General features: G+C 41.9%; 2 protein-coding genes across 5 annotated transcripts in view; one reads left to right on the plus strand and one right to left on the minus strand.

Annotated features, from left to right (window-relative positions):
- Positions 1-22,411, minus strand: part of LOC105569736 (very low-density lipoprotein receptor-like) — a 37,660-nt gene that overhangs the window by 9,195 nt on the left and 6,054 nt on the right. For 2 of the 4 annotated variants that reach the window (XM_012026425.1, XM_012026428.1), the window contains exons 2-4: positions 19,191-19,316; positions 5,697-5,819; positions 1,187-1,309 (exon numbers count right to left, since the gene is read on the minus strand). In XM_012026425.1, the coding sequence (XP_011881815.1) occupies positions 1,187-1,309; positions 5,697-5,819; positions 19,191-19,316 (372 nt within the window). Of the gene's footprint in view, positions 1-1,186; positions 1,310-2,570; positions 2,691-5,696; positions 5,820-19,190; positions 19,317-22,411 lie in introns of all 4 variants that reach the window. The other 2 variants (XM_012026426.1, XM_012026429.1) reach the window with 2 other exon arrangements.
- The window catches only part of LOC105569733, a 22,932-nt gene continuing 20,256 nt past the window's right edge, over positions 19,736-22,411 (plus strand). The window contains exon 1 of the mRNA XM_012026423.1: positions 19,736-19,797. The gene's annotated coding sequence lies outside the window, so the exon portion shown is untranslated. The remainder of the gene's footprint in view (positions 19,798-22,411) is intronic.

A 22,411-nucleotide genomic window follows, 5' to 3' on the forward strand; every position in this document is an offset into this window, starting at 1 on the left:
TTCGATCATTTTTCATTGGAATAAGATTGCTTTTGTGCCGATTTATGTAAAAACTGTGGATAAAACGGACGAGGATATCGCGCGTGAATTCGTTAAGAGTGAATTAAAAGCGATTCCTCGCTATAAAATTTCTAATAAATTTTTCGCGCGATTTTACACCCACCATCAATTCCTGCGAGTCTCTACGTTGTCAGCCGGCAAAGTAGCAAGGAAAGAAAACTCGACGAAAATCAGCGCACTACAGAAACGCAGTATCGAATAAACACAGTGATAATCGCGGCTAAGACAAGCATAAATAACTCGTACTTCGTTGCGATCCGCTTATAAAACATAGAGATGCGACGTAAGATGTGCAATTTGTTTGTAAAGTGCGCGCATTTAAAGCGCAACTTAAAGTGACCACGATCATTTTACCACCACATTACAATTCTCTCCCTTACAGGTTCACGTAAACCATCACCTTGCACCTTATACAAGCAACCTTCACCAACGAAACAAAAAAGAAACATTCTAACTCGTCCCAAGAAAGTGCTACTCCATCATCAACTGAACCGTTGTAATTGTTCTCGGAGGCAACAATTTTTTTCGGACATTCATTGATTTACGTATTAAATTGCAGTCTCGAGTATTACACGAGCGGAAATTCTCCGACTGAGAGAAACAAGAGATAATATGCGCAATAAAATGCTTACAGGTGACGCCGAAAGATACGTGAAGAAAATGAAAGATTAAATTAATTATAGAGCGCACAGCAATAGTTATTGATCCAGTTTACGACTCGCTGAAATAATATCACAGCTATATATTTAATGTATAATTTATATACATTCAATGTATACGTATATAGTTATTCACATCTCAAATTATAATGTTATATAAGTAACATATTCATTTGCATCTCGAAGAGTTCATGGATATACAATTACAGCTTCGTAATAATATCTTGGACAATTGAAATATCTTTTCTAAACAAGCAAAAAGAGAAACGATCAAAGATACAGAATGTATTTTACAGAGTTGCATGCGTGGGTGCAAAGACTAATAGTCGACACATACATGTAGCCACCGACCCCTTCATCCTCGAGACGTAACGTGCGATACACGATAAGATACAGAAATAGGGAAATAATGGAGAGACTAAAGTGTGCAAGCGTATGGAAAAAGTAGCCCACGTGCAGAAGCTTACTGCACTCAGCCTCGTCTGAACCGTCCGAACAGTCGGGGTTGTCGTCGCACATCCAAGTTAATGCCACGCACTCGCCATTTCCCGAATGGCACGTGAATTGTTCCGGCGTACAGGTCTTGGTCCCTACAAGACATGACAATTGCATTGTACCGGGTTCGCACGCGGGGACGACGCACGTGGGGGCACGAGCCCCGACAAAGTGGACACTGCGATCGACATTCGGTCGCGATAGGTTTCGAAAGACAGATTGCATCCTTGTTATCGAGTGCACGGGCGAATTCCAAAGCGTGTGCGAAAGCTTCAGATAGAATCCGTCAGTCTATCAAATGAAATTGAAGAACTAAACTCTCAATTTCGACCGATCTCGAGAAAATTAAGATTCGCCTAGATACTTCCTCGATTTAAAAGGTCGATCCCTGCCGGGAATAATTCTACAAAATTCTACAAAAAAATTAAACACAACTGCCAGAATCTAAGAAATTCTACGTCAATTTTAAAAAGTGTTATAAGAATCAACATGAAAATGCTAGAATTGGAACATTTTTGTAATATTCTACAAGCAAGCAGACGTTTTAATTCTTTAGGATTTTGTTGTTTCTCAAATTTCTTAAACTAGTAAAGTTTTATACTAATTTTTACAAAATTGTACATTTTCATGAAATACTACTTGCAACAATTTCTTGATTTGAGAACATTGTAATTTGTGGTACTATTTCTGGTGGTACTATTAGTAGATATTTCTTTACAAAAAAAAATAATGTTTCAACGAAGATATAAAAATTTCTACAAATTATTTCAAGTCATTTTTCGTAGTTATTTACAGAATTTTTTTTCGCTAAGGATGTAAAAAGGTCACGAAGACTTTTAAATCTGGCGTGTTCCAATTTAAAGATCGACTTTATTATTTTGCTCTCGCGTTGCAAACGTATTGTTATTTTATTTCTTGAAAGTTACCATCACCTGTTATTAAAAATTATCACTAAACGGCATAAAAGCAATGTTCTATGAAAATATTAAAAATTTCAATTAATGAACTAGTCAGATGGATGCGAAAGTTATAATAATCGTGTCCGATAAACATCCTATTAATCCTTATTCATTTGGCCGATTCTATCGCGCTTGTTATCACCTCATCAATTTCCCAAAATTATTCTATATCGGATAAATTATTTATTAATCCCCGGCTGAATGCATGCGATTGATCAGCCGAGAACCCAACCTTCGCACGTCAAGCGATAGAACGTGTCGACGGCACAAGGATGCAATCCGAGATTCCGCAATTTGCGCTTTGTCATTTGTTCCTGTAGCTTTCCGGCTGATCTCGTCCCTCCTTGGCTGCTTTCCGGTAACACCTACGCTAAAACCGCTTATCCGCGCGACTTACTGTGACAGTCCTTCTCGTCCAGACCGTTGGAGCAATCTGCCTGATGATCGCACGTCCACGGCTTCGGGATGCACTCGCCCGGGCTGCATTCAAACTCTGTTCCTTTGCACGGCCTCGATTCTTTTGTTTAAGTTCAATATTCTCGATTAACCACCTTTGCAACCTTGCGAGATACTTCTACCTCTAATTTCTCGAATAAAAATTTTGACTCACGCCTGAAAGTCGTCTAAAAGATACGCGTGAAAGCTCAAGACGTTGTTTAAAACTCTGCGATTCCGATTCTTCTAATATTACAGCTCATTATTTTGTTATATATCGATTTCCTGCGATCCTGTGCAACTTAAAAGACTTCAGTTTTGCATTTTAATACCGTTACATTTCACGGGGAATATGAGTACGGGCGTGTTTTTTTATTCTCTTTAATTCGTACTTTGTGTCTGTTAAGCGAATGGCAGTTTCATTCTTTAAAACTAATTTTGAACGATGTGACATTCGTGCAAGAATAGAATTCCGTAATTATTATGTTACGTGTCACATGATACAAGAAAGGAAACGTGTAATGAATGGAAATCGTAATATAAAATATATATTAAAATGCACACACATAAATATTAAATGAAATATCGAAGTATATAGAAAATATGTTAAAAATTTACGATAGAAAATTCTGTATTTGTACTTTTCTACCAAGAAATCTATCGCAAGTTACAAAAGCGTTCAAAGCAGACGTTTAGCCTATCCGTAACGATGCTTCGTTCGTGTAACATGCGAAATGTTGGTAAAGTACTGAACGTCAAAAGCGAAGTATAGATGTTTCGACGCTATCATGTATAATAACGTCCGATTTAGAAGGCAAACCGACCCAACCTTTAACCTTTGAAATTCGATACATTAGCATGCCATTGCTTTCAGCTTCAAGTTCGAATAAAAGAGTTGTACGCCTGCGATCGCGTTTCGCGTACAACTGAACGCGTTAGCACCGAAGTAATTTCTCGCTTTATTATAATATAACGCTGCGCGAACGTCACGGGGAACGTCGTAATAATATACAGGCTGCTCTCCTTATCGAAGGCACCTCCTTCCGGATTCTCTTGCCAATTTGCGCCAGTTTTGAATTTAAAAAAAAATGACGGAGAGACCCGTTAATCGCGTCTCTCTTACTTTCGACATTACACATTTTTGCAACTTCAGGTGAAAATTCTGTTAAGGAACAAATTCCACTCGAAATTATCCGAGGAATGCAGTTATGCTATTCACTTGGAATGCCCGTTAATTAACGTGAAGCACGAAATTCGCGCGGGATAAAATAATTCGTTAACGTAATTCGTTTCTTAAATTGTGGAAAATGATGCGAGCCGCCCGGCACGTGTGCGGACTCTCCGAGGAAACGACGGGACGGTGACTGTTAGTTTCTCAGGATCATAGTTTCTTCGATTTTTTGTTTTTTTTTGTTTTTTTTTACTGAAATTGCAGTATGCATTAATGACGAAGCTCGATCGCGTTTCCCTACTTTATAATTTAAGTGGATTTTTAATGATCTGCGGCGCAATTTACATCACAATTGAAATGATTAAATGCACGCGTAATTATATCGGTCAAAAGGGCTTTGCGTCAACGCGCGCTAATTAATATTAAACGCGCATTCCACTATGTAATTACGATCGCCGTTGCGACCTTCAAGGATCGTTGGGATACGATTAAACCGATCGATTAACATCAATGCTGCCCTTCTGCCTCGCGGTTCCGCACCGCGGGTGGAGATATGCAAATGTCGCGCTGTGCGACTGTAATCGGAATGCCGGGCGATTTACAATTCTGATGGGAAAAAAGGGGGAAAAAAACAACATAAATGCGCCTCAACATCCGCGCGGGATTTCATCAGACCGGCAATCGCGCGATAACACCGGGAATGTAGAATACCGGGATCGAGGTACCCTCCAAATAGGAAATAACCTCGTTAGCGAGGGACACCCTGTATGTCAGTACGCTTCACCTGCGTGAAAAACCGGTCTCTAAAGTTGCACTTTCACATACCGGGACCTTTTGCCGCCCGGGATCCACTGTGTTCGGCTAAATATTCGTACACGGCCGTTTTTGACGCGGCGACGGCGATAACGTTGTAGCTGGGCACGCCGACTTCTAGGCTCGGTGTCCGAAGAGTTATATACCTTAGTGAAGAAAAAAAAGAAAAAAAAAACCGCGAGCGAATAGCGCGCGTAATTCTTTCATTAAGAAACGCGCGCGGATCTCGCAGTCTCCGGCTTTTACGTAGCGCGCGCGCCCCGCTTTTGTAAAGTGAAATTTCATCAAACGTTAAGAGGCAATTAATAGGATTTTTACACCACGCAGCGATGGCATAAATTACGAAATTCGCATTCCGCGTACGTGTGCAACTTGTACAAGGCGTCGCTCTCTCAAAGCGACGTGAACGCCAACAGATATACCTTATTGGGCGGCAGCGGAGAGATATTAATTTCGCGTTTACCTTACCTCGGCAAATATTTAATCTACGCTCGCGAGCTGCCGGTTAAATATAGCGTTAATTAACTTTAAATTTAATTTGATTTAATTTTTATGTAAAAAAATTTCTCTTAATCACCGCCGTAATGCCAATTAAAACTTTCTGCATTCGGGACGCCCTCCTCGCCGCTGCAATCGCGAAAGCGCGGGCCATCGGACGGATTTCAATATTCCATATAATAAAATACGAGCGCAAGATCCCGAGCTTCCACAATTGTATTCTCCAGAGTTCTCCGATTAATTTTTCCTCGCACATATTAATTCGTTAAATAAGAGATCAGCACCGAGGTCGAAACTTCCGTTCGCGCATGAATCTTCTTAAAAAGTTACCTTTCCCCGTTAATTATTCGCGCTATCAAATCTTATGCCTGCGCGCGATAATAACTCGCGACTCAGCCAAATCGAAGTTTTGAAAATAGGCAAAGACTACCGGTTCAAGTGTTAGCTCCGATCTTTCTCCCTCGCCTCGTTAAATCCTTCGGGGAGCCAACAGCGTCTTTCCCTCGGTCCAGATCTCTCTCGACGGACGTTACGCGGATCCAATTGATCCACGACGTGTCGCGACGTTTATACGCTCCGCATGCATCGCAAGAAATTGTGACTTACTGCAGACAGCGCTGTCCTCGTCAATGCCGTCCGGGCAATCTCGGTCGCCGTCGCATTGCCAGATATTGGGTATGCATCTGCCGTTACTGCACTTGAACTCCGTGTCCTTGCATTCCTCGGTGTCTGAAATGTTGGTACGGGGATGAGCGACGGCATCAGCCGAAGGGACGGTCGCGCACGCGAGCAGCAACAGGACGATGCACGTGCACCGGGAAACGTCCGAGGGCCGCGTCGAGCTCCCGCCGTCGAGCTGCATCATCGCGAGAGAAAGAGACAGAGAGGAGACGAACTCCTTCTCGTCTGATGTCGTTCAAACGTGCGAGCTGCGAAGTCGCTCGACGCACTACGCGTACGACTCCTGCGACGTGCTCGAGGAAACCTCGGGCCGTTTCTATCAGAGATCAATCAATTTTTACGCGCGATCACCACAGCCGACGCGATCTTCGTACGACAACTCCCGCCGCGCTACAAAGGTCCGTCCCCGAGTCTATCACTGGCGTTGCTGATGAAATCTCACTGACGTATGTCAATCCGACGAGTGCGCAAATGGTTGTATGTAAATATTTGTAATCCCGCTCGCGCGATACTTGGAAGTTATCGGAGCACTCGCGGGGAGAGAGAAAGAACTCGCGTCGATCTACTCGGGCGTCGAGCGATCTCGGAGAGCAAGTTGCATCAGCTTTCACGCGCGAAGCGGTAAACGCGAGATGCATCTGGCGCGACGGTGTACTCGCGGTGGTAGCTGATTCTGCAAGGCCCGCAGCCCGGCAAAGGTGCGCCTATATATGGGACACTCGGCTACGGTGGCAGAAGGAGAGAAGCGAATCAAAGCCCTACCGCTGATCTCGTTGCGAATCCAGCGCGTTTTCTACGTTGGTGCTTCCTTTTTTTTTTTCTAAATCACGCACACGTGACGTACCACAATTCGCTCGAACTTCGTTCGACCTACATGCATCGATTCCTGTCTTGAGAAATTTATAAAAAATGTTAAATACTGGGCTCATTTCAACTAAAGCTTGTTTGAATTAATGAAGATTCTTCCCCGTTAGTCTGACTGCTTGATCGGTTTTGGCCTGATATTTTTTTTATTTAAGTAAAAAAATTAATAAATACAAAATTTCTAATAGTTTAGTAACTGATGGAACGGTCCGCTAATGCTGCGACTTGAAATTCGGAAGATGTTTCTCCGTTTTACAACGAAATAATTCTGATAAATCAGTTTCAATTTGATTAAACGTTAGATACACATAAAAATTGGCAATGAAGAAGAAATATAGCTTCCATATATCAATACAAGATACTGAAGGCGTAGTATCTTTCATTTATGAATACTGCAAGCGACTTTATTATACAAGATTCGAACACAGATCTCTATCGAGCTCTTTGCCGTGCATTAAAAAATGTTTTATTTTAAAGAGCAATACGCGTGTGTGTACGGCAGGGAGCGATCAACTTTTTCTTCTTCTACGGATCATAAATTTAAATATTTTACAATATTGCCTTTTAGAATGAAGCATTTTTATATGTATGTGAGATTCACAATAATTTCAGCGGTAGATTAATTTGTACGGAGTTGACACGTGTCGCGACAAAATAAAAATCAAAAAATATGCCACACTGACATTTAAGCCATCGGTTCTGCATACGTAAATGGGAAACGCGATCCTGGACATTGGACGCAGAGTAAAAATTTGTCGATTCTATATCTTGAAATTGATGAAAAAGATATTTCCGCGTGACATCCTTGTTTATCGTTGTGCGCTAATTTTGCTGCTCGTGCGCTCAATACGATTAAAAATTACATTGATGCGCCAACATGTTTTCACGTTCCTCCAAAACTGTTAAATACGTATTGTATTAACCTGCCACTTTTATCGACTAACACGCTGAGAAAAATGTCCGATTAGGAAATACTATTTAATTGGTTAATCCGATGAAAATGTTTCTCTGTGTACACTGAAAGAAAATGATTCACAAAAATTACCGAGGAAAAACTGTTTTCCATCTTTTCAGGTATTTCTCGCAAAATTTATGCGGCTATGTCCGTCGACGTAGAAACACGCGCGTTATTTCCGACTAAATCCCTCTCACTTCTTTTGCTACTTGCTGTTAACGCGCATTGTCAAAGAATTAGGTAAATTCATATGTAAACTTGCAAAGGAAGCGATACATGGACGTACGTTTATTAAATGTACGCAGTATCGTCGTTTATCAAGTTCGTGCAACGCATCATTCGTGGTAGAATGATAACGCGAAAGCATTGATAATGCGGTCAGATATTGGCAAAAAAATTCCGAAAAGTGGCACAGCGGAAGATAGCACAGCGCGGACTTCAGAAAGCTATCAGCGCGATAATTCAACGGAAGCGAATAATTGATTAAGCGACATTTTACGGCCCGACACTTATATATTATACATGGGATATCTTATCTAATAAATTTGTCACAGTGTTTCCGCGATGAATGTATAATGGCAATAATTGCGAATAAATCAATGTACCCTCCTCTGTGTCTTTAAATATTTAATTATGAATTTTACACACGCAATATATGCGTTCGATAAGAGAAACGCAAATTGCTTTATCATCGATTGCTTAAATAATTTTTACTAAACAAATTCTTGAAGAATAAAAATGTACCTTTAACGAGAGTATAAAGACATTAATAGTTTTTAAGATATTAGCCGATAGCTTAACGATAATGCTTTCAAGTTTCAAAGAAGCATAGATAATTAATTTTACTTTAGCACAATATTGATTTAATTATAGATACATTTAATCTTACTGTTTCATTCGTTTTTACACGGATTTTTTTAGTTAAAATACATTTATAATATATTTAAACTTATATATCATGGTTTTAATTATGTAAAATCGTTTCTCTATTGTACGAAAATATTCAAATTTTTTTGTAAATATACAATATTTGTAGATTTTACATTTTTAAAAGTATTTTTTTTAACATAAAATATTCAAATATGTGTACATATGCGTGTGTCATGAGATTTGAAAATATTACTCATACTAATTACAAACTATTATATTTTTAAAAGAAAAATATGGCCACAAGTAGATCGAACAGAGAGAGGAGAGAATTGCAGAATTTTATTAATAATTGAAATAATGATATAACCTTGTTACGTCTAAAGAGAAATTTGTGAAAAAAATCTCTCACCAATATTTAACGTTTGCTATATAAGTATGTGATCAAGTCGTTTCCAGCGGACAACTAAAACCCTGTCGAAAGACTGCCTGGCACTTCGTTTCCGGAAACATGATTCTGAGATTTGCATCTAAAGTTTTCGGCGCGGAATGAATGATGAATAGTCGTCGTTCACTGAATAATCAATATGCGCTAAAATCCAATGCAATATTCAATACAGATTTATAGAATATGCAATCGGTGTACGTGTGTGTGTATATGCCACAGGTCTCGACTGAATTCGTTAATTCTTTTTCTACAAAATACACACACACACACACACATAAAACACACGTGTCTTCGTTTACTTATTTAGAAATTCATCGACCATAAACGCTATACAATTTTCTGTAAACAATATATAAAAAAATATCGATCGCATGAAGCCAACGATTAAGAAAATGCGGATAATTTTGCGACTTGCTGTAGCACGTGCACGTGCAAATAAAATGCACAGTATCGTAAGTATTAAAACGTAAAATACGTTTTAAAGGGAATTTTCATTTTTGTATCTCGCGATTGAAGTTAGCACATTATATGGTATTTATTTTACAACGTATCATTTCCCAGTTCGTAGCAAAAAATACTATAGGGATGTAATTTAAACAAATACAAAGTTACATAATTACATTTTTTGTACTTTATTCACCGGTTGAATCTTAGGAGAACAAAAAAACTAAATAAATTGTGATTGCCACATTTTGTTAAATTAATTACTGCGAGATTTATTGTGTACATATTTATCACTTTTTACAGGAGCACGTCCGAAAAGAGGGAAAATTGAGTGGACAGCGTTTTTTGTGAATTCTAATGTGACCCTCAAAGCGTTACACAGACGAGTAGCGCCGCGTATCGCTTTCAGATACATCCCTATTTATTATATTATGTAACGTAATATAAATTATATTTTTTACTTGTGTACAAAAATATGTACATTCGCAATATCTTTACTGTAGTTTTGACTCCGAGCCGTACATATTTTCTACATAAATCTAAACTATAATATATTAAATAGACGTGTATCTGAAGGGAATATACGATGCTACTTGTCTACTCTCTAAGAGTCAATCAGCGGATTATCACCGAAAACGGTGAACAATCCTGATTGATTTTTTAGAGAGCATATGTATCGCTTTGGGAATCATACTAGAATCCACGGAAATGCTGGTCCATTCAATTTTTCCTCCTTCCGGATGCATTCCCGCATGGAAACCACCGATAAATCACTAACAAGTAATAGGAATAATATGCTAGCGGCGCGACTTCAGAACTTGGTGTCTCACTCGATGGTTCGGTAAACCATCGAGGTGGACGCAGGATTCTCACGCGACCAGTTTTCTGGCCGCCTAAGAATCCTGTCCCGTATTGCTCCGATTAAAAGCAGCCGTCCCGTCATTCCCTTTTCACGCGCTTGACTCTCCGTCCCGTGACCAGATCACGCCCTAACAGCGATATCTCGGTCATCGCGACGTTATTGCGCGAATCGATCGGTTCGTTTCCGAGAATCCTATTCTCAATGCATCACTAATGCAATGCCGAAATATCTTTATAAATAAACGACGTTTATATTTATAAACGCCGCTAAAATTACCAATGTTTCAAACGGTTCGATACCACGGACGCGTAAAATTCAGGCGACTTTTATCCAAGTTTCAAACGGGCAGAAACCGAGAAGAGTCTGCAAAATAATTTTGGAACCCGATAAGATCACCCCCTGCACTTCCAACTTATTTTCTTCACGCGGAACCGCCACGCTGCCATTTGTATTAGCAGCTAGGGAGGACGCCCTATACACTTTCCAGTGGCAAGAAGCTACGAGCGGATTAATTGAAACTATGTGTCGCGAGACTACCCAATGTATTCATGCGAACTAATTTATTGGATTTCGCGCTGCGCACACAGCACGGCGTTTAAATTTAATATAACGGCGGAGAGGAGTCTGGCGCTTTGCAGCGCCAGTATTTTCCGATCGATTACGCGACCGACTGATGAAAAAGTCCCATCCGATACTCCTCTCCTCTCGTTAAAAAAAAAGAGGAAGAAAAAGAAGAGGAGGAAGAACCGGGCAGCATTTATGTAATTCGTCCAAGACCGAACGAGTCCGGATATAACGTCGGCTTTGATACAAAGTTGAAAGTCGCGCGATTGTAAAGGATTGATAAAGGCAATATCATTTTCCCGTGACGGGCTTTATTGGTTGCATCCGAAATGCATTGTATCTGGCGGGAGAACGGTGAGTATTTCGCGGACGGCTTCACAAGAGTTAAACGCGCAAATGATTAATTAATGAACGTCATGTAATTATTGTATCAAATTACGCGGCGGTTATTACGCCGCGGGCTGTTGTCACATAACAATCCATGCATTTCCGAGCGGGTAATATTAGATATTAACGGTAGACGCGAGGATATTTGTCATTCCCTTCCCATGCGGATGCGCGCGCGAATTACCGCGTCTCTTTTATTTTCAATGCTGAACAAATAATTCCGCCCGCGCGAGACAGCGGCGTATTCTTGTCTCGCTCTTATCGCGCGCGTATCCGATTCGCGAAGGGGGCTGATTTGAATCGATTTGCATAGATCCGAGAGAAGTTACGGAGCCCCGAAGTAATCTTAAGTGTGTAACGTTAACTCTCGAGGTTTCGGAGGACGAAATTGCTTAAATATTGAAATCCAAAAGCGAAACTCCTCCCGATCCCTCTCGGTTTATGGATTATACAAGATTTATGTAACTCTGTCACACAAGTCAATATATCCGACACCTCGGATGCAAATTCCATTACGAGAACAGGTTGGGTTTTTACTCGAGAGAAATCGACGCTCCTGAAAATTACATTATCGCCGCTAAAGCTGTTACACCTATCGAATGTCCGTCTCAAAAATCGTAATATTATCACCGCTCGGATAATATCCCTCTTCTCTCAGATCGACTCGTCCTCTGTCGCGGACACTGGGCTCGTAACAGGGTCAGTGTAATTCGGGGGATGCATATAGATACAGCGATGTTAGCTGGTAAATACAATCGAGAGGATAATTCCGCTATGTATGCAAAACGTAAATCGGGGAAATAAAATTTTTTTCGCGCGCGCGCGCGCGCGCGAGAATCTCCTCTCCGGCGGAATTGAGGAGTTGTAAATTTCATTAAAACGCCACGCGCGCGCGGTATCTCTCCGCGAGTGTCGCGTTTTGCGAGCGACGGAAAATACGCGCGCGCGTTACGTTCGCCATTCATCGGCCTGAAAGGCTGAAATAGACCGGGCAATAATGCGCCTCGGCGCCGTCGTGCGATTACGCGCATTATGCATTCGCCGCGAAATGCGTGCGCTATACTTCCCCGCGGAATATCGCCCTTCGCACGTCGCCATCGACGATCAATATTTGCCCCCGGGACGTTATTACGATCGCGTCGTTCGAGTTCGATGCTTTTGTCTATTCTTCGCTCGACCGCCGAGAGGGCCGTTCAAATTGAGATTAATTGATCTTGAATCACCCATTAAAAATACCAATCCGACACCATACGCGTTGTCTCCGGCGTGTCGAAAATAACGTGCGAAAAGGTACCATTTCGGCGACAGAGAATCGGAGAAAAGGATGGCGCTGTAAATTTTTCGCAAAATAACCGCGTGCGCCGCGTTTGACGCGTACGTTCGGTGCGAGCTGAAAGTTTCGCAGCTAAAACTTCCGCCGATTACAATTGCGCGATCGTTAACGCGCGTTATGTTAATTTGCACGGGAATATAATTAATTCGAGCGCTGTATTTTTCAGCGCTGGGCGCTTCGATCGTCGGCCATGTCGCAGGAGCGAACGCATCGCGGTTAAAGCGGCTCGCACAGCTCCCCGGGTTTCGGTCCATTTTGCAACTGTAAGTTTGCAGAATGCATCTGTTAACGACGTGCAATAAAAGTGGATTCGCTTGGGACGACACTGAACAATGACCAATGATTGTCGCGAGATTTCGTTGGCGTTGCTTCAGTGACGCAGACCAACCGATTGATTTCAATTGAGTTAGAAATCGTTAAGCACCAATTGATGTCTAAATGCGAAAGCATGGCACGAAGTTCGGAGACTCCCACGACGGAGGCTGCGAATCGCGAGCGTATTTTCCTCTCGGCGTTTTGCAGGAGACGCCTATCGGACACGGGAGAGAAAACAATATCCTTTCGGGACAACAGGACTAGAACAATCTGTAGCGACAAGAGAATCTCTCATTTTTGAGAAAGGGAGTGCTGGCAAGATGTCTTTTTATTTTTGTCGGCAAACCGATTTGAATAAAATAATATCCTCTTGGAACAACGTGGTACAAAGTCAGAGCAACCTGGAACGACCTTAAAAATTGTTACGTTCAAAATGCGGGGCGCTAACTACACTCGGAGCCGCCTGCTTTTATTTTCCGAGCGAGCGCAGCATCACCAATTTTTTACGAATGTACCCACGTCTTGCTGAACGGTCTTCGGCTGGGCGCGAGACAAATTCCAGCCGAAACAATTCATCCGTTATTCAAAGAAGATTTTCGCCAATCCCTCACGCTGCGAAGGGAAGCGATCGATGCGGCCGCCAATGCGCGAGTCGACGTTCGAGCAAATCATGCGAGCTTATACACACCATGCCGCGGCTGGCTTTCACCATAATTATATGGTGCGTTGGCAGTCGCCGGCCGAATCGGTTCTCCTCGTCGTCCAGTCGACTGATGCAACCGGCGCGGACCTTGCGTTACAAAATGCATCGACCCTAAATGAACGGGGGCAGGCAGGATGCGCAGGGAGGAAGAACCGCTCGGCGGCGGCGGCGGCGGCGAAAGAGTTCAATGTGAAAGAGGCGCAGGACGAAACGAGAGGAGGGAAAAAAAAAGGAACCCGGAGTCTGATGTAACGTCGCCTGGACCTTGCGGCCGCGATGGAGCGATGGCATTGCGCCGTGCCTTAGGTCACGGTGATCAAGACTGATCGATCTGGTATCTCGCTTAATTGCATCTGTACATTTACAGAGGATTGTCCTCTCGTCGAAACAGTCGGGGATTAACGAAACACCTTGAATGGGGAACGTGACAGCAGCGTTTCTCGAGCAATTTGAACCCTCGACCCGTTTGCGAGACGTTGCTGCTGCATGAAAATCTGTAGCTCGTTTCCGTTTCCCTCCATCGGGGCTCGTAATCTCGAGTCAAGAATCCCGTTCGCGATCCTAATTGAAGATGAAATTTGATCGCTCGGGGAAATGGCGCGTTCAAGGGATCGAAGCTGATTACCGGTCGTTGAAATCGGCGGCTGAAACGTTCGGACGGGCGAGAGAAAATCGACAAAACTAAGTGGGATCCGAGATCCCCGGGCTCGAAATGACAGTCGGCATGCGAGAAGCGGTCCGAGAGAGGAAGAAAAGAAAAAGAATAAGAATAAGAAAAGAAAGGGAAGAGACTGGAGCCGCGACGCATTGAAATCTGCGTGCAAAGTGCAAACTCTGCGAACGTTCTGGGAAAACGACAAAGGGCAACGCCGGTTCGGTTCGTTTGGCAGTCTCGTTCCTTTTTATTGCCCCTTTTCCCTCGTTAGATTGCACTCTTTCCCCCCCCCCCCCTCGCGGTCTTTCTCCCTCGTTCCCGTGCCTTTTCTATCTTATTATTTCACGTCGCTGCGCTATCGTGCCGCAGTTTGTCTATTTAGTTGCTTATTTAGCCGCTTGTTTATTTGCGTTCCCGCAGCCTGTGGAGCCAATTTACACGAATGCAAGGGAATCTTCCGCGGAAAATTAAATGCTCTACAAAAGTACAATTACATTGCATTACGGGGAGCATAGTGCAAAACTATATATACAACGGGGCTAATTTGAGAAATATAACTGAAGGAGAGAAAACGCCGCGACACGGTGTACACGCAATATTTATGCGTTAAACACAGGTTGGCTAATGGTACATTTGCTGAACGTATTTCTGGAAAATGAAACAATTTATCTCTATATCAATACGGAAATTTAAAAAAATGTCTCCGCGGCGATATAAGAAATTAATTACTTTCTTATGCCGATATTGATATGTAATAATTTTTTCAGAATATATAATTATATTATTTTTTGAAAAAAAAAACGTGCCGTTCGTGCCCGTCGCGAACATTATCAGGGGGTCTATTACGGTTCTCGGATTGGGTGAAAATGACGAAAGTGAGCGGCTCTGTCTCTTACTAAAGGGACAGTTAGAAAGAGACAAAGCTACTCACCTTTGTCATTTTCACCCAATTCGAGAACCGTAATAGGTCCCCAGATGTACTTTATCAGTGTCGCCGAATCATCTCTTTCGTATCGATAATAAAATGCACTCTCTAAAAGTCACTCGGTGCATTATCACTGAAAACAGCTGTAAGCACAGCACTTATAACTGCACTGAGAAAAATTTCCATCGGATAGACCAATTAAATAGTGTTTTCGACGGTTAATTTTTCCGATTACGTTTTCCGATTAAAATGCGGACACATCCGAGGAAATTTATCCGATGAAATTTGATTGAAAAACCGATCACACTTTTCATTGAACATACAATTTAATCGGACATTTTTCTCAGCGTGTAAATCGGTGAGTATTCACTGTTTTCAGTGCTAATCCACCGACTGACTAATATATAATTACTTTTATAAAACAGTATCGTCACGCGACTATTACCAGACACATATCTCTCGTTATTCAAGATTTTCCGAACCGAGCTTCGAGCGAACAGCTCAACGACTTAATGGGCCAATGAGACAAACGCAGTTTGCCGTAGGTTTGTTCTGTAAAGCGAGACAGCAGATTAGATCGTTCTCTCTGATAGCATTAGGTAGCTGCGTCTTGCGCCGATTCTCGGTTTAATCGCAGAAACCATAGGCGCACTGGCAAGGACGGTGAGTTTTTACATTACGGTAGTATTTGTGCACGGAATTGCACATCCACGCGTGTGTGTGTGTCTGTGTGTGGGTGTATATCTATAATCACTATTTTAAATAAATTGATTGACTAATACCACCCATATTAAATCGATTGGACATTCAGTTTGTAAGTTTTTACTGTCCATTGTCACTGACGACTCTATAATTGTTGAACACATAAATTCGTTCCCCACAGACTATTGTAATGGCGTTCAAGTTGTTCCATGTTTTATACTGTAATATATACTTAGACATACTGAAATCAATCTAATATTGTATATTGGATATATTTATTGTAAGGTTTCTTTGGAAGTGCATATTCTATCATTGTTTTGTAGTCATATTGATGTACAGCCACATATCGGTATACTCCACGGATTTGTGCTTGAAGAGGACCGCAATCCGTACGGTCGGTTGTACATTATTTAATATTAATAAAATAACGCCAGTTGCGTCGAGGGAAAATTGAAGTTTTGGTTATTCTATTACTGGCGAGTAGAATTATTAAGTTTATAATCTATATTTGTAAAATAATGGCGATTATTGTTGCTCGTCTGTATTCCTTTTCGTCACGAGGCGTCGGGCTTGGGGCACGAGGAAAGGCGCGAGACTACTGTGTCGTAAGCACCCGATTTTCTTGTTACATGTTCCGTTATACGTATATATATTACGCGATCGCGCAAATATTCGTGATGCAAACTTCAAGTTGATTATCGTCGAGTTGCAATCATATCGCATTCCTCGATCGCCAGAATACAGACACGAGCTACGTAAGATGCTCGAAAATGGCTACACATTACGCACGCAACATTTATCTCCCGAGAAATTGCAAATGTCTCGCAAATTGATTGGGCAACCGCCAGAGCTCGAAGTTCAATGTTATTATTAAGAAATAAATGTAGGACTTCCGAGTCGATTTCTAAGAACCGAAGGACTCGTACGGCCCAGTAAACCTCGCTCAATGAATCGGCGAGCGTTTAGATACATCGTATCCAGGAATAACAAGATCGATAAAGAAAGTCCATTTTCGAGGAGAGGCAACGAAGAGATCACGGTTTATCGCGGTTGTTCACGAATGACGCACTGACAATGAGAAAAATGTCTGATTAAATGTACAGAAAACTATGATGCGAGACATTTTTCTCCGTGCATAATTTAATCGGAAAAGCTAACCATCGGCAACGCCATTTGACCGGTTTGTGCAATGGCAATTTTTCTCGGTGTTCTTATCCGCGGAAAACGACCGTCGCATAAGAATCGCCGTATCATGTAGGTCATTACGACGCGCCTGCGCCGAGATAATATCAAGTGCAATGAGCGGGCTAATAAAATTATCCCGTGTAATTTTGGACGAATCTTCGACTCTCGGACGCAGCGTCACTTGCGTCACTTGCGCAACTTCCTCCTTCGGGCGCATAAACAATCGATATAGCGCCGAGACGAGGCAAGGCGTTTCGAAATCAGGTGTAAAATCGAAAGCCATAATTCAAGCGTTTTGATTAATATTTTATAATTCGACGGCATTATTCGCGGCGAGTCGCGCTTCGCCTCTCGCCTTTCGGTTTTCTTTTCCGCCGGGCTCACGCGGAGACGCTTCAAGTCGTATTGTTTAAGCGCTACTGTCGATCGAGGATGCGATTTGTTTGGCGCACGGCGCCTCGCAAACAAATCCCCCAAGTGCGATCGATCGAACGGTCCAGCGCGTCGAGGTTTCGCCAAAGGCTTTAAATCGCAGCCGCGAAAATTAGTTCGGGCGCCCCGCTGAGACATCCCTTTCGAGATCAATAAAACGGCGGAAGAACCGCGCGGGCGGCTCACGTCTATTTCTACGCTGAGAAAATTTTTCATCGGATAAACCAATTAAACGGTGTTTCCGATGGTCAATTTTGCCGATGGAAATGCAGTTACCGGATGAAATTTGATTGAATAACCGATCACACTTCTCATTGAATATACAATTTAACCGGATATATCCGTTTGTTAGTATGTAATTGGATTATTCCATTATATTTAATTCTAAATATTATCCTACACCGAGAAAAATTTCCATCGGATAAACCAATTAAACAGTGTCTCCAATGGTTAATTTTTCCGATTAAATTATGGATACATTCGATGAAATGCAGTTACCAATGAAATTTGATTGGAAAACCGATCACATTTTTCATTGAATATACAATTTTATCGGATATATCCGTTTGTTAGTATGTAACTGAATTATTCGATTGTATTTAATTCTAAATATTATCCTACACCGAGAAAAATTTCTGTCGGATAAACCAATTAAACGGTGTCTCCGATGGTCAATTTTTCCGATGAAATTTTATCGAAAAACCGATCATACTTTTCGTCGGATATACAATTTAATCGGATATATCAGTTTGTTATTGTGTAATTAAATTCTAATTTAATTCTAAATATAATCCCAAGTGCCTAAGTGAGAGGGAAGTCCAGGTCCAAACCCTGGCCGAGGTGATTTTTCGCAATAAATTTTAAATAAGAATTATTTAGACACTTTTAACGTCCTGTCACGGCTCTTTCCTTGTTCCTTTGAATTTACGTTTATCACGCGCGAGCCTTTGTTAACTTGTCAAAAATAAATACTAAACGTCCTCAACTTTTCATCTCCCTTCAGTTCTAAGAATTATAAAAAGCGAGATAGAACCGAGATTAAAGCCAATCTGTATTTGGTAGAAATTGACATTATTTGTCAACGCGGTCATTTAATTAACGAACACACGTGCGCGCGTGCAGCACGGCGCGCGAAACTTCCGAAACAACTCTTATCGCATTTCCCCCCCCCCTCCCCGCGCCCCTACCGCGTCGCTTCTAATATCGCGAGTGCAATTGCGTGAGCGCTCGCGATATTACTCCCGTATTTATTGGCGTCGTAAAACGAAGTCGCAAATAATCGCGATTCATAAATATTTCATTACACGCGCCGAGCGAGGAACGTTTCAAGCGCGCGAGTCGGAATTTCGTCGCAGAAAGTGTCTCCGGCGAGGAGCAAAACGATTCGTCTCGAAATAATTACTAAAACCCTCCCCCTCGCCCCGCAATTTTACGAAATGCCCCGATTAAACTCCAATTCTTTTTTGTTTTTGAAATCGCACGTGGCGTCGGCGCGATCAAAGGGATAATTTGTGAAAAATATACAATCGCGAGGGGCGGAAATGAGAGGAGACTGGCGAAATCCCGCGCAGAGAGGCGACTAATAATTCGATCGTTTACGCAACACTAATATTTGTTACGTAAAATGATGTTTGCGTTTCGGTTCATATGCGAATTTGACGCGTCAAAGAATTGCGCAAATTTGCGCTCGATCCGTACCGGACCGCGCCGGACGTCATCGTGCCTGTTGTGCATATGATTTGACGCATTTCGCATAAACGCTGCCGCGAATGACTTACTTTTGCACTCCTCCGGGCTCTCGTCGGAATTGTCGGTACAATCGTCCGCTTTGTCGCAGACCCACGAGATCGGTATGCACCTGCCGTTGGCGCATCGGAACTGCCGCAAAGGACAGGCTAGCTTACCTGAGAACCAACAGAAAAGAATGCACTGAGAAAAACTTAACAAGTGGTCAAAAAGGAACGAGCTTAACAAGCAGCGCGTTATACGAAAAAAAAAAGAAACGAAACGAGGGACGGAAATGAAGCGTTTTGCGGGAGATCGATCGCGATCGGTGGGTTCTCGGCCTTTAAAAACCTATACGCTCGACTCGCTCGCCGCACAGATCGCTCCTTCATTCCCCTTGCGAAAAGATCTCATAAATAAACGAATTGAGATAACGCCAAGATTTGTAGCGGGATATAATTAGAGTGACTCGCTTAGAAAAGACGACTGCGGATGCGGCCGCGACACGTCGTTCCAATGCTAGCGCAGCAATAATAAAATCAAGTGTAATCTTCTCGTAACTCATTTGCGTATCAACCGGTCGACAAGGTTACCTCGCGGTCCCCGCCGACGACAATGGGAGTCAGACACCTACTTCTACTACGCTCATTGAGCGAATGAATAAGTCAACGCCGCGCGATTTTACTTTCACGCATACGCAGTTGTTTTCAATTTAACTCGCGTGAACGTATTGTTGAGGACCGTCTACACTGCAAGTAAGCAGTAAGAAGCAAGAAAACCGTAACATTTACTTATCAGTGTAAAAGCTGAAGTGCAGGCATAACTTTTTTAAAAATATTTACAGCACTGGTCGAACTGCGCTCTAAATCGAACTGCGCTCTAAATGCCGAGAGCAAGCGTCGGAGCTGAAGTAGGAGTGAGAAATGGGAATGATTAATTTCTTTACTAATGCTCAGTGGGCATTACTTTATCTTATTTTATCTTTATAATGCCCCAGCAAGGCCTAATGTCCAAACTAATGCCCAAAAAAGCCTAGTAATGCCGCAAATCTGTACACCACAATGCCCTCAGCGGTTTCCCCCTCGATATAATCGGATAATCCGATCACATAATAACAAACGCGTATATCCGATGAAATGTGTGATCGGTTGTTCGATCAAAAATCATCGGATGTGTCCATAATTCAATCGGAAAACGTAGTCGGAAAAATTAACCATCGGAAATACTATTTAATTTATCCGATGAAAATTTTTCTCAGTGTATACTCTCACTTCTCACGCCAGTCTTACTTCAGCTATTGTAGACGATCCTTTGCAGTATTGCACAATCGTTCCGGGAACGCCAGAGATACGAGAGAGCAAAACACGAACAATTCTCGGCCCTTGACTCTCTTATTCATAGTCCGTTTTTATATTTAATATCATCCTCAAGTACACGGAGAAAAATTTCCATTCGGATAAACCAATTGAATAGCGTTTCCGATGGTTAATTTTTCCGATCAATGTGTTCGATGAAATGCAGTCACCGATGAAACTCGATTGAAAAACCGATCATATTTCTCATCGGATATAGGCCACTTGTTATTGCGTAATCGGACATTTTTCTCAGTGTAATAGTCTAAATATCCTAGTTAAGTATTTTTATTGTCACCAGCGATAAAATTCAACCGAAGAGAAAACTACCTTGTAGTCGATCAAACTGGCAATGACTGGGTGGTTTATTTTAAGTACAGCGTTTCGACCTAATTCCAGGGTTCTTATCAAGTAATACAGATTCACCAGACAAACCTATTGCCGAAAACATTAAGAATCGACGAGTTTGTGCCAGCAAATTCATACTTAATTCAAATGTCTCCGAAGTCAAAAAGTAAGGTGTAGAAGTCGTTTCGCCAGTTTGGTCGACTACAAGTTTCTCTTTTTGGTTAATAGTCTAAAGCCAATGGCACACGATGCTATTTTGCTTACCGGATTTCTTGCACGAGCCGATAATGACGCGGAGTTTTCAGGTGACTTCAGGTTAAATCCCACCGAGAAAAATGTCCATTGGATAAACCGATTAAACTGTGTTTCCGATTAATTTGTCCGATTGAATCATTCGATGGAATGTCGCAAAATTGGATTATCCGATTACATCTTTCTCAGTGTAGAGAAAGTAGCATGTGTGCCGCTGGCTCTAATATGCTGTCAACCAGTACAACAGAGGCGTATTAGCATCTCAAGACATTACTCAAGAGATGGTCTTCAAGACCGGCCTTATATTTGTTTTCACGTACCACGCGTCGACCTATTTAATTACACTTCTTATACCGAGATTCCAGCGTTATCCGACAGTTTCACTTTCTTGGCAACGCAATTTCTCCCCGCGGTAGTCATCGCGCGTTGAGAACACAGACGTCTACATGGTGTGAGGATACAAGGTGAAACATTGCGCGCGACCAATTTTTCGGGCAAATTGTTCATTGGTTCTTCCCGCATTCATCTGCAATTGATTTGCAGTTTCAAGGTTGGGGCAAATTTCTGATCGGTCAATTCGCTAGCTTGGGCCACTTCCGACTGGTTGACACTGCGCATCCACCAGGTTGCTTCACCTTGTATCTTTACACCATGGACTTCTACGTACTACTAGACCACTACCTCCGAGCTGAAAAGTGAGGCAAGAGTTCCGCCATGTCTTGCTAGGCAAGCAAAGTAGCGTGAGTGCATCGGCCTGTCAGTGACACACCAATGCACATGTACTACTTTTTGTTTGCCTAACAAGACATGGCGGGACTCTTGCCTCACTTTTCAGCTCGAAGGTACATACACTGAGAAAAAATCCGATTAAATATAATCGGATAATTCAATTACATAATAACAAACGGATATATCCGATTAAATTGTATGTCCGACGAAAAATATGATCGGTTTTCCGATCTTCCATCGGTAACTGCATTTCATAAATATACAGGGTGTACCGCAACTCGTGACCGAAATTTTAATAGCGTATTTCTGAGCAAAAAGTAAGACGAAAATCCTAATACGAAAATGTCGAGGCTATAATACTTTTCAAATGGGAAGCATTTATAATAGACAAATCAGCTAGTCTAAAGTTCGCGCGTTCAGGGACGGTACATTGCACATTGATAAAGGTACTCTTGCATCTTTGCCGATATACCTCAAAAAATTTTAGTAATTATATGTACAATGATGCTGATGTTATTGATTGAGTCATATTTAAACATGAAAAAATAAAAAAATAATAAATTAAAAAAATTAAATATGAGAAGTTGTCCACG

The sequence above is a fragment of the Vollenhovia emeryi genome, unplaced genomic scaffold (genome assembly GCF_000949405.1).
Source record: "Vollenhovia emeryi isolate VEMERY1.0 unplaced genomic scaffold, V.emery_V1.0 DF939123.1, whole genome shotgun sequence".
Classification (NCBI taxonomy): domain Eukaryota; kingdom Metazoa; phylum Arthropoda; class Insecta; order Hymenoptera; family Formicidae; genus Vollenhovia; species Vollenhovia emeryi.